This window comes from Peromyscus leucopus, chromosome 2, assembly GCF_004664715.2.
Source record: "Peromyscus leucopus breed LL Stock chromosome 2, UCI_PerLeu_2.1, whole genome shotgun sequence".
Taxonomy (NCBI): domain Eukaryota; kingdom Metazoa; phylum Chordata; class Mammalia; order Rodentia; family Cricetidae; genus Peromyscus; species Peromyscus leucopus.
In genome coordinates this window covers 115,403,685-115,416,069 of record NC_051064.1, presented here as the reverse complement: position 1 = coordinate 115,416,069, position 12,385 = coordinate 115,403,685, and the positions used below count along the sequence as shown (strand labels likewise).

At 36.1% G+C, this 12,385-nt stretch overlaps 1 protein-coding gene across 1 annotated transcript; it reads left to right on the top strand.

Moving 5' to 3' along the window:
- The first annotated feature begins 3,382 nt into the window (after positions 1 to 3,382).
- LOC114707402 (selection and upkeep of intraepithelial T-cells protein 10-like) lies at positions 3,383 to 12,179 on the top strand. The gene is made up of 4 exons (XM_037203337.1): positions 3,383 to 3,458; positions 8,053 to 8,328; positions 11,750 to 11,896; positions 12,172 to 12,179. The coding sequence occupies exons 1-4, from the start codon at positions 3,383 to 3,385 to the stop codon at positions 12,177 to 12,179; spliced, it is 507 nt and encodes a 168-aa protein (XP_037059232.1).
- The last annotated feature ends 206 nt before the right edge of the window (positions 12,180 to 12,385 follow it).

Below are 12,385 nucleotides of genomic sequence, written 5' to 3'. Positions count from 1 at the left end.
AGGCACAGCATAGTCTAGGCCCAAGTGACCAAACTCACTTCATCTCTGTGTTTGTTTCTCATTTTCCAACATAGGCATTTAATTACCAGACAGCTAGATAAGGTTGTATAGAGTCCCAAAGTCTTCCACAGTATCAAAATTAGAGATCAGTTGAAGGCTTGCTTGCTGAGTTTTTATTTTTATCATTTTTAATTTATTTAAATATTTAATATGGTGTAACTTTCTGATTAGATTCTGTTTTTTCCTCTTCAGTAAGTGGGGAATTAGAGGCAGGCATGGTTCTACAGTTATCTTTGATTTCATCTGTGTTATATGTGTTAAGATTTACTTCCTTTTCTTTCAAAAAATTCTGAGATTGAGCTGCTCTATTGCTCTTAATATTCTGACAGCATGGGACTGTAGAGATCTCTCAGTGCTTAAGAGCACTTGTTGTTCTTCCAGAGGACCTATGTTCAATTCCCAGCAAACATGGTGGATCACAACTGTCTGTAGTTACAGTCCCAGTGGATATAACCCCTCTTCTGGCCTAAAAAGGCACTGTAAACTTGAGGTACACAGACACACATACAAGCAAAACACTCATACATATAAAATAAAAATGAAGGTTAAAATATTTTGATAGCATTATGTAAGAATTTTATTGAATATATAATTTAATACAAAGATAATTTGTATCTGTAAACTGAATCATTAGTATTACACTATCTGTAACTACCATATATCACACTCAGTGATACTGATATAATATCTTTAAACTCTGAAAAGATCTAATGAATTTTTAATTTTATTGAAGGTGGAAGAATACTAGATTATGCTCATTAATATTAAGCAGTTTTCTTATTGCCTTCTATGTACACTATCATATTCTCTATATTTATTTAATTTCCTCTTTCTTTTACAGTATTGATGTGACATTGATACCTTTATTTTCTTATGGTGCTAGATAAAATATTTAGTTCTCCAGAATTGAAGACTAAGATTTCAAAGATTTTTTCTTATACAAATGATGTTTATAATATTTTAAAGACATGTTTTAAAAAATTTATCAAGAAAAGGAAGGTCCCGTAGTTTCCACTTTCAAAGACTCAGAACATAGTCCACAGCATTTCCCTATGTTGCATCATTATGACACCTTTGGGAGTTTCTTCACCGTAGCCATTTTAAATTACCCAGATCATATAACAAGTGACAATATTGCTTCATGTTTTATTTTCAGGGAGAGTCAAGTCAACCTAAAACTCATACTTACTTGAACATTATTGGTGGAACCCTAATGTTAAAGATGAGCTTAAACAAACAATCCTACACGGGGGTAGGGTGCCGCCTTCAGCTTTCTCTTGAAATGGAATGTACATGTCAGAGTGGAAAAATAAGCTGCTGGGTACATCTATTCCCCAGAGTTCTCACAGAAAACCCTACTGACTGTCATCTGTCCATAGCACATCTCATAGTGACCGTTTTAATAAAAGGGACACAGCTGATTGATGCTCAGATACCCCATGTAATCAGATGATATTATTTCTACACTGGCTGTCTTTATTTATATGTCCTCTACTTTCTTTGGTGAAGGATGTAGGAAACTTTAAAGCAGCTTTTAAATGGCCCATCGTGGTCATTGCTCATTTGCTTGGTCATATGTTCTGCGCAGTATTCTTCTCTTTATTCTTGACTTCAGAGTCATTTTATTCTGTAAAGATATTTTTGTTTTTACTTCCCTGTCATTTCTTTGCCATTTTTAAGTATTTAAGCAAAGAAATATACATTGTAGATCTTTATTAACGTCAGACAGTATATTTATTTTAACTTTCATTATCTGAAAATTAGTAAAGAGAAACAAATAGAAGAATACTGAGGAACACCATGGTAAATTCACACTATTCATCATTTTGAGCACCTGATAATAATGAAGAATATGATTGTGATAATAATGAAGAATGTAATTATTTTATTTTAAAGTATAGCTAAAATAAAAGTAAGCTAATTGCTTCATTTCACAGGGATTAGAAGCCAAGATTGTCCTCAGTAACAAGGATAATTTTAAAAGATCATGACATATAACTTTGCTGGTTCTAAACACATGAATGTGTATGCTTGAAAATCAAGAGATTATATGATCCAGAGGAAGAAAAATCAGTATGTTAAAGAGACACCTCCATTCAAAGTTTATGCATCACTGTTCACAAGTTGACAAAAAATGAAAACCACCTATACATCCATTGAGGGTTGATAAATGAGGAAATATGGTATATATATATATATGTACTGAAATAAATTCCAACCTTTTTAAAAGCAGGAAATCCCAGCATTTGTGATGACTCTCAAGAACCTGGATGACATTATGTTAAGTGAAATAATTCAAACACAACATACATGATATTTCTTATACATATAATGTATAAAAGTTGAACTTATATAGACAGAATATCTAATACTGTTTGCTAGATTCTAGTCATGTGTTCTGGACCTTACTGGGAAAAGTAGAAACAAAGTTTCAGTCAGGATGAGTAAGTTCTAGAATCTGTTGCATAGCATGTTGACTATACTTAATAACAGTATATAGAGTACTTGAGAGTTTCTAAGATGGTAGATTTTAAATGTTCTTATCACCCACACAAAGGTAAATATTTTAGCTGATAGATATCTTAATAATGTGGCTATAGAAATCACTTCACAACATCAAGATGTATCAGAACACTGTATTGCATACCATTACTATATATATATATATTTTGTCAGTAACACCTCAATAAATAAAAATGAAAAATGAATACATTAATGGAGTTGTACCAAACATTTTCTTTTGCTATTTTATTCATAACCTAACACATTTGTTCTTGTCCTAATTTCATAAAATGTGTCATTATAAAATAATCTAATGTCTCTATAGTCTTATCATTCACCTTCATATTATTGATTTATATGGGTCATATTTACATATGATGTGAAGTGGTGATTGTGTGTCTCCGGTCTTCTGAGGAAATTACTTAGATTGACTTTGTTCTGAAGTAATTGTCTAGGTTGGCTTTGGTTCCACACATGCACAATGTAATTAGGTTTCTGTGTCTGACTTGTTTTGTGAAACATAATATCCTCCAGTTCTATCCATTTAGTTACAAATGACAGGATTTCATTCTTCTTTATGGATGAATAATGCTCCCTTCAGTGAAGTTAATCTCCTGAAGGCATGGAGCCAAGTGCAGAACAAGACAGGATGCTAGAAGAGATTGCCTCATGGGTTGGCAGCAGTCACTAAGACTTCCTTGCAAGGGGAATTTTCTCACAAGACAGAATTTCGGAATGGTCTCTTGTGTTTCTCTGTGTTGTCATGATTCTTACTGCCCCAAAATTGATACCATGATTACAATTTCATTTTCTAGGTGTGATGGCGTCTGTAGCTTCGTGTTTAGCTGGATTCTTCATGGCCTTTCTTCTCTTACAGATCACCGTACTCACCCAAGGTAGAGACATCCTCCCCATTTTATTGACTAAATTTGTTCTTTGACAATTTCACACATGCTTACAAGGCATTCTGCATACTCCTCCCCAACTCTCTCTTATTCCCCTTTCACCCTTGTCATCTCCTCTTTTCCTGACATGTCCCCTCCTCAGAATCGTGCTTTGTGCTTTGTTTTGTAACCCACTGATATTAATCAGGATTGTTTGTGTACCCACAAGTTTGGGACTATCTATTGTGATATGGTGGGTTCACATAACAGAAGACAATGACTGTTTCTGCCTTAAAATCCACCAATAGCCAAAAGTTCAGCGTGGAGGAGTAGGACCATTACTCTTGGTCCTTCTAGCATCATAATTTTCTGAATGATGATGACAGTCTCAGTCTTTTTTTTTAATTAAGATTTTTTTCATTCATTTTACACACCAAAGTTACCCTTCTTCCCTTCTCTCACCACCCCAGCCTCCCCGTCCCAACCTACCCCATACTCCCCCACCCCACACGAGGACAAGGGCTTCCCATAGCGAGGCATATCCAGTAGAGGCAAGTCCAAGCCCTTCCCCTTGCCGCAAGGCTACACGAGGTGTCCCATCATAGGTAGTAGGCTCCAAAAAGCCCACTCATGCAGCAGGGATGGATTCTGATCCTACTGCCAGGGGGTCCCCAAGCAGACCAAGCTACACATCTATCTTACCATGCAGAGGCCCTAGTCCAGTCCCATGCAGGCTCCACAGCCCTTGATCCAACTTTCATGAGTTCCAACTAGTTGGCTTTGGTCATCTCTGCAAGTTTCCCAACATGATCCTGATGCACTTGCTAATAAAATCCCTCTTCTCTCTCTTTGACTGGACTTCTGGAGCTCTACCTGGTGTTTGGCTGTGGATCACTGCACCTGCTTCCATCAGTCTTTGGAGAAAAACTCTGTGATGACAGTTAGGGTATTCACTGACAGTCTCAGTCTTATGAAGGTCTATTGTAGGCTACTAAAGCTGCTTGAGATTATGTTTTCAATGGCTGTGTTATTCTTTAAGATAGCATTTTATAGCAGTTTTCCCTATCACCTGGCTCTTACATTTTCTCTGCTTCCTCTTTCCCAATGTTCCCTGACCTTTAACTATCATTTATTCCAAGTATCTTGAGCACCCACGAGTCTCTGCATACAAAATCCAATAGCATAGGAATAAGGCCAAGAATAGGCTAATGGTACGTCACGAAATTAAATAGTTTGTAGCAAAGAAACTGTCAATAAAGAGAAAAGGCAGCCTTTAATCCTAAAGCTTGGGAATCAGGGACAGGTGGATCTCTGTGAGTTAAAGACCTCCTTGGTGTACATCAAGAGTTCCAAGCCATCAGAACAATGTAATAAGACACTGTCTCAAAAGCAAAACAACCAAACCAAACCAAACAACATAAAATAGTGTATTTGTAACAATAATTCAAGAAAAAGAGGCCATGAATTTAATTGAGAGAGCAAGGGGGTACATGAGAAGGGTTCAGGGAAGGGAGGAAAGGCAGGAAATTATGTAACTATAATTTCAAAAATGAGAAAATTATTATCTGCAAATACATTTTTAATTGAAATAGAATTATATCACCTTCTTTCATCCAGACACTCCCAGGTATCCTTCCTGCCCTCTTATGTCACTCCACCAATCTCAAGTTGACAGCATTTTTATTTAATTATTCCTGTCATATATATATATATAAAACTTGTTGAGTATTTTTGTGCTGTTTGTGTGTATATAGTCTTTCAAGACTGATCACTCTGCATTGGAGAACCAAAAAAGGTGCTCCTTCTCCCAGCAATCATTAGTTGCTTATAGTTCTTTGTCTAGGGTTGAATCCTGATTTCTTCCTTCAACATTAATATGCCTGTTGATATTGCCATTGTTCTAGTATTGTTTATTAGCCATTTCTTGGAAAGACTGACTGTCTCAGTGCAGACCTGGCATTCTGGCTCTTACAAAATTTCCATCCCCTCTTGTACTATGTTCTCTGAGCTGTAGAAGTAGAAACTATAATGTAGATGTAGCTTGTGGGTTGGGCTTCCCACAATCTTTTGTTTCTGCATTGTGCCTAGTCACAGTTTCTGGGATGGTCTCCATTTCCTGAAGAGAGATATTTGCTCTAAGAGAGGGTGCCAGCTTCACCTGAGGACATAAATAAAAAAAAAATCAATGGATCCGTTGTGAAATGTCATCCTTCACATAAATATGAAATCATGAATTAATCTCCCAAGTGAAGCTAATATAATTTTCTTCTTATATATCAATGCCTGAGATTACATGCATAGGAGTACACACATATTTATACACCAAGTATAAAACAAACATGCACATATATTTGTGTATGTATAGAAATGCATGCAGGCATGTATACATGAAAATACTTATATATCCATGTATTCTTTTCGATAATTTGAAATGAACTATGTACAAGTTTTGCAAATTGCTTTTAAAATATGAGTTTTAAGTAATTTTGTATGAATGTTTTGCTATTCTTTTCACAGTTTTGGAGAATTTTATCTTGTGATCACTTAAAACCACTTTACTTGTGTTCTACTATATAGATCTACTGAACTATTATACTGCACCATTAAAGAATAATGAAAGATATGTTAAAGAAACATACATCATTAAAATAAGAATGGAAGATTTATTATTATTTCAAGATATTATATACAAATTCAAAGTTACCAATTTAAATTATTACATATAAAACTTCACATAAGTATAAATATGTGTATGAAAATTTTAGTATTGATCTATCAAGTCACATGAAATTCTGCATGATCCCTTGTAATTTAGTTACACTTTCTTGAATGATTGAGCTTTTTAGAGAGTACTGACATCTCTGTGTGTACATAGAATAGATCCTTTTACTTTGGTGTGGCACTTACAGGAGCACAATTTATAGCATTCCCTTCTGTAGTGAGGTTTCTAAATGAGCAGGTGATAAACTCAGTTCATGAAGAGCTTCCCTAGCTCCTAAACGCTATGCTCACTGTTTCTTTTCTCTCTTCTTGTATTCACCTGGATATGAGATGGATTGACCCAACATCATCTTTACCTTCTTGGGTTGAGAATTCTGATCATCAATCATCACTTTAAATTATTGAATTCCTCCCCCCAGTAAGTGATACAGAAGCAGATACATTGAGCATCTCTCTGCGCCTAGCAGCTTCCCCATTTTGATCCTCCAGTGGATGCTTATTTTGTAGGGGTTTTAATTAATTATGGGAAATAGTTTTTCAGTTTATCAACATTTTGAGTTTGTTTTCAGCAGGGAAGTTGTTTCAGTTTTCACATAATTCTCTCTTACCACATCACTTAGAGTTTTGACAGCAAGAACTCTAAATGTATTAATATATTAATTTCTAAAATTTGTTTTAAAAACTATGTTTATTTGCTATTTGCATAGAGGTATAACTTTCTAAAGAACTTTATTCCGTGTCTATGTTCCAAATATGGTGATGTAAATGCCAAAGTAGCTAGTGTAGAGATGGGAGTACCTAGTTGAATTTGGATTTGTCTTGGATTTATTGTTTATCTTTTTGTATTGAGATATATGTACACACAGTAAAGTACATTAAGTGTACAACTCAATGAAGTTTTGCTTATAGGGACATTCATGAATCCATTCTTCAGCTCCAGATACTGAACATTTGTAGCATCCCAAAATGTTGTGTTAACCTTTCCTAGTCAATACCATACTCTTCTTGCCAAAGTGACCATTGTTCTAACTTCCTTTGCCATTAATCACAAATGTTACTGTATCATGTCATTTATAACAATCTCTATAACAGCCAAAATTATTCACCATTAATCATTTATGATGACAGGAGTTTGTTCTTTTGGATATGTTTTCAGTATTAGCATTTGGATTTGTTTGTATTACTTTTGTTGCTTTGTGTTTTAGGGTTATTAGGATTAATACTGTCATTAATAATTCTTAAAACAATGTAAACATCTACTAAAAATTTCTGGGTTGTGGACAGTGCTATATGTATAACTTTAGTTGATACTGATACTTTTCCATATAAATAGAGTCCTCTATTTTATGATCTGTGGCAAAGTCAGTCCTTGTCCTGGTACTTTAACATTGTAATAGGGATCAATTATATTTCAATGAGGTTTTGCTTTGCATTTCCCTGATGGCTGATGATGTTGGACATCCTTTCATATACTTTTTTGGTCATTAGGACATCACTTTAAATTAAATACATCCATACTGTTTTCCTATTTTAGAAAATTAGCTTGAATTTTTATAAAATCAGCACCTGCTATCTATTTTGAACACAGTTCCTTTCTCAGATATAGTATAGCTATCTTCTAGTCTGTAGCTTTCTCTTTTTGTCCATATTCTGATGCACAGAAATTACTAAATTTCATGAAGTATGATGATTTATCAGCTTTTCTCTGATTGTGTTTTTGTCTCTTTTCAGCTTGTGTTTACATAGAAGTATTGCTTTTGCCCTAATTGTGTCTACCCACATATGGGACACAGGTAGCATCCATTTGAGAATGAGCACTTCTACAAACTTTTCTTCTCTTGAATCCACACTACCAATCATAACACCGTCTTTCTTCTCTTCCTAGCTATGAGCTTGGATATACAGATTAACATTCAGGTTCCAGATGCAGAAGGGGTACTGGTGGAGTGTACTTCAGGAAGGTTGATCCCACCTGCTGAGATGACATGGAGAGACAGCAAGGGGAATATAATTCCACATTCATCAAAATTTGACTCTCAGGATGGATTATTGTACTTGAAGAGCAGCATTCTTCTGAAGAACAGAACACATGGTCCTGTTACTTGTTCCATTTACAATGTAACTACTAATCAAGAGATAAAAAGAAGCATTGTTCTACCAGGTATGTTCTTATGCCTTGGTTCTATCAAAGATGAATTGTTTTAATCAAGGATTCAAATTGAGGAGAAATTAAGTGAAATAATAAATGTGAAGTTATATTACAAGTTACAAAGTGCTGTAGAGCTGCACTATTTGAGTTGCTGGAAATCAGAAAAATCCTGGATGCTATGAACAATGTTTTAAAGAAAGATATTGGGGCTGGAGAGAAGTCTCAGAGATTAAGAAAACTTGTTCCCTATGAGGGCCTGTTTGGTTCCTAGCACCCATACTGGATGGCTCACAACCATCTGTAACCCTAGATCAAGGGGATCCAGTGCCCTCCTCTGGACACCACATGCTCCTGGAGGCATGTGCACATGCACACTCACAGACATCCACTCTCACTCATACATAGAAAATAAATCTTAGAGAAGCTATTGAAATAATTGGACAATGAGCTCTCATTCTGTGTTAAGGATTCAAAAGGTGTGACTTCCACATAAATTTCTAGATTCCTATTTCTAATTTGGGCCCTTGAATATTGCTTCTCCTTTAAAATTATCATTTTGTCTCATCTGGAAAATAACATATATAACTTATGAGGTAAAAGGAAGATTAGAATCTTTCTGTATGTGCCTTTGTAGATAATAGGAGTCAAGGCAACAGGTAAAAGGACATATTATGAATACAAAAATAAAGCACGAGGAAGCATGAAAGAGATGGCAGGGGGGACTGAAAGGCTAGGAACAAGAAGATTACACATAGAGAACCAGGAAATGGCCTCCAGTCCTCAGTCCTATCCCAGATTCTGGAGGGAGAAGTAAAGACAAAGCTTCAACCACAATCAAGCCTGGCAGCCTTATGACAGCCTGGTGATCCGTGCCATAGAATATGCCTGTAGTTCTCATGAGTCCAATTGCAGGGCATTTGATGCAATAGTGACTCCTCTTGCATGACAAGACAGTATTGGTGAAAAAAAATCCATTTTCTGCTCTCTGTCTCAGAGCAGTGTACTTGGAGTCTGAGCTAGCAGTTCTACCCTTCCTGTGTTAGCCTCCATGCTGTTTGTCTTATCAGTGGCCCAGAAATCAAGGACCAAGGCAACCTTGGAATAAACCATGTGAAATCATGAGCCAAAATAAGGCATTCATCCTTCAAACATTTTTAAAAACATTTTGTTAGAGTGATAAAAGTTTCTAATACAACATGTAAGTAAAGAGGCAGGATTATAAAACTCAATTTTCCATGCAAGAGTGCTGTTGAAGAAGGAAATGTATGCTTAACAGCCACACTTAATTATCTATCTACTTTGTACTGTATATGTAGATGAAGGCTGTTAGTTAATGAAACTAGACTCAGAGGAAAAACAAGATTTGGAAGTTGTTAGTCCCATAATAGGACAGAAATAGATGAAAGAAGGTTTTTTTACCTTGTTAGCAAGGGAAGGCAACATGGATAAGCAGTTAGAAAACCTTTGGACATTAGTTCAGTTCTTGGAACCCATATGGTGGAAGGAGAGAACCTGATACTAAAATCGTTTCCAAAGTCTGTGCCAAGGAACCACTTAAAATAGCTAAGTTAATAGGAAAAATAGAAAAGATAGATTTATTCAATGGGGCTACTTTGGGAAGAGGGGCAAAGAGATCCAGTGATTTCCCAAGTCCATCTTCAAGAACCCTAAGTGAGATTAAGGTTTAAGGAGATAACTAAGGATATGTTCATTCAGTTTTGGTGAGTCTCTTTGTGTGAGGGTTCCTGGTATGTAATTTGCACCCTGCAAAATGAATAGCTTGTAGATTGTCCTATGTACAGTGTTTGGAATTTAATATGAGCTACTGTACACAAAATTTCCAGTTGTGCAATTTCTTCCATGCTAATAAGAACCCTGCAAGTAAGAGCAGACCCTTCTGGCTAAAATAAGCCCTAGGTAAAATCTAAGAAGTCCTGGTCAAGTTGTGGTACCTCCACAACTGACTCATTATTGTTTGGGTTTCAGTTTCATCCTACAAGGGAGTCTGACAAGTTGCTAGATCTGTGTGAAATATTTATTCAGTGGAGACAAGTTTCCCCTTGTACTATAGCCTTTTCCTTCTCCCAGTATGAGATCCCTGGGAAAATTCTCATTTCTTTGGGGGCACATTGTTTCAATAGTCTGAGAGTCAGATTGAGAGACACAAATGTCCCCAGAATATAAGGACATTTGGGAGAAAAAGGTGATTGACTGTCTTAACCACATGTGAATCCTGTGAACTTCAATAAAGATCAGCAGGGCATGATATGCCATGGGTATAATAGTAGCATGAATATTATGGGGAAAATCAACCACTTTCTATGGATTTAAAGCTGGATTTAAAGCTTGTTCCACAGGAAAAAACATATACCTGCTATTTGTAAATCATATAGACCCCAGGATTAAAACTACTATTATTTTGCTAAATGAATACAGTGTCAAATTGCCTTTTAAATTGGAATCTCTCTACCCAGATATTAGAGAAGTTTTGAGATCATTTCAGGGAAGTTTTTGTGCATTGGATATTGGTTAACACAGGAACTCACAATTGGTCAAAATGTAAAGAATAGGTGTTTTTGGAGTGTTCAACCACAAATGGTGCATCGAAGCCAAATAGTGTTACTCAAATATTTGGGGATTGGTAGACATAAACAGAGCACTGGAATCTGAACTAGACAGGGAGAAGAGAGTGAACCTAGCACTCTGCATGCTGGTCCTGGTACTCTCAGGCCCTGCTCAAGTAACCCACTTTGCAGAAAAGGGGCTGCAGAAAACAAGCAATCCACTACACTATGTCTCAGGGATTTATCTCTCTCCCTCCTTTCCAGCAATAAACCACATGTGAAGGAAAGATAGGTCCAGATACTGAGAAATTAACTTGTTACAATCCTCAGGTCCTACTCTTGGCCACCATGAATGGAACTCTGACCATCATGATGTTCACAGTCAGAATTCCCTTCTGCCAAAACTTCTCAGTGTTTCCATATCTGACCCCCCTCCTCTTCACAGCTGCCTCAGTGGCCCTCTACTTTCCAGGCACTGTGGCAAGTGTCCCTAGACTTCCTGAGTATTTAATCATCTTTCTCTTCAGGTGTTTAGATTATCTCACTTTCAAATAATAACCAACTCTTAAGATGGCCAAGAAAGAACAATTGGAAGTGGGACATGGGCAAGATATATCCTTCAAAAGCATGTCCCTTTTTAACTACTTTATCTACTCAATCCCATTGAATAACATTTTTGCCATTTTCAAAAAATCCCATCAAATTATGAATCCATCAACGGAATAATCCACTGACAAAGTCAGAGCCCTTGTGATCCAGACACTTCCCAGTGATTGGATCTGCCAACTGAGGACTAAGCCTGTAATGTGAATCTTTTCATTGAAATGTATATCCAATTCATAACACCAAGTGCTTCTGTTCTCTTTCAGATGTCCTCTTCAAACCAGAGTATATGTCATTGATGTCAAACAGACCTTCATATCCTGTAATATATTTGACCATTATACTTGTTTTATATTGTCTCAAAGCAATACTTGTTTGTTGTCTCAAGTGGAAAACATGTGAATTCATGAGAGGTAAAGAGTTCCAAAACTATTTCTTCTTGAAATACAATGCTCAAATGTGATAAATACAAAATTATTTACCCCAGAACTTTAGTGTATTCCAATACTCTTTGTCAAAGAGGGTCTCAAACTCTTCAGAGAACCTCAGGCTAAGCTGCCACCCTATAGTGCTATCATCACAATTGCTTGCAAGGTCTCAGGATTCCTTCAGAGGTATCATTACTAATTTCTGTTCACTTTTGGTGTTTGTGGAATCTGTATCATAATAGACTTTTTCTCTTTCATAGGTACTTGACAGATTTTAGAGTTATTGCTGAAAATTTCTAGGCTTTTTTACATTGTTAGAAAGAGAAAGAGAAACATACAGCAACAAATAACTGGATTATTCATCTTTCCTAATATTTTCCCAAGTGTTCTTTGTTCTCATGAGACTAGCCTGAACACTACATACATTAGGGGTGATCTTAATTTAAGGGCGCTAAGACAGATGGTATGGAAGGT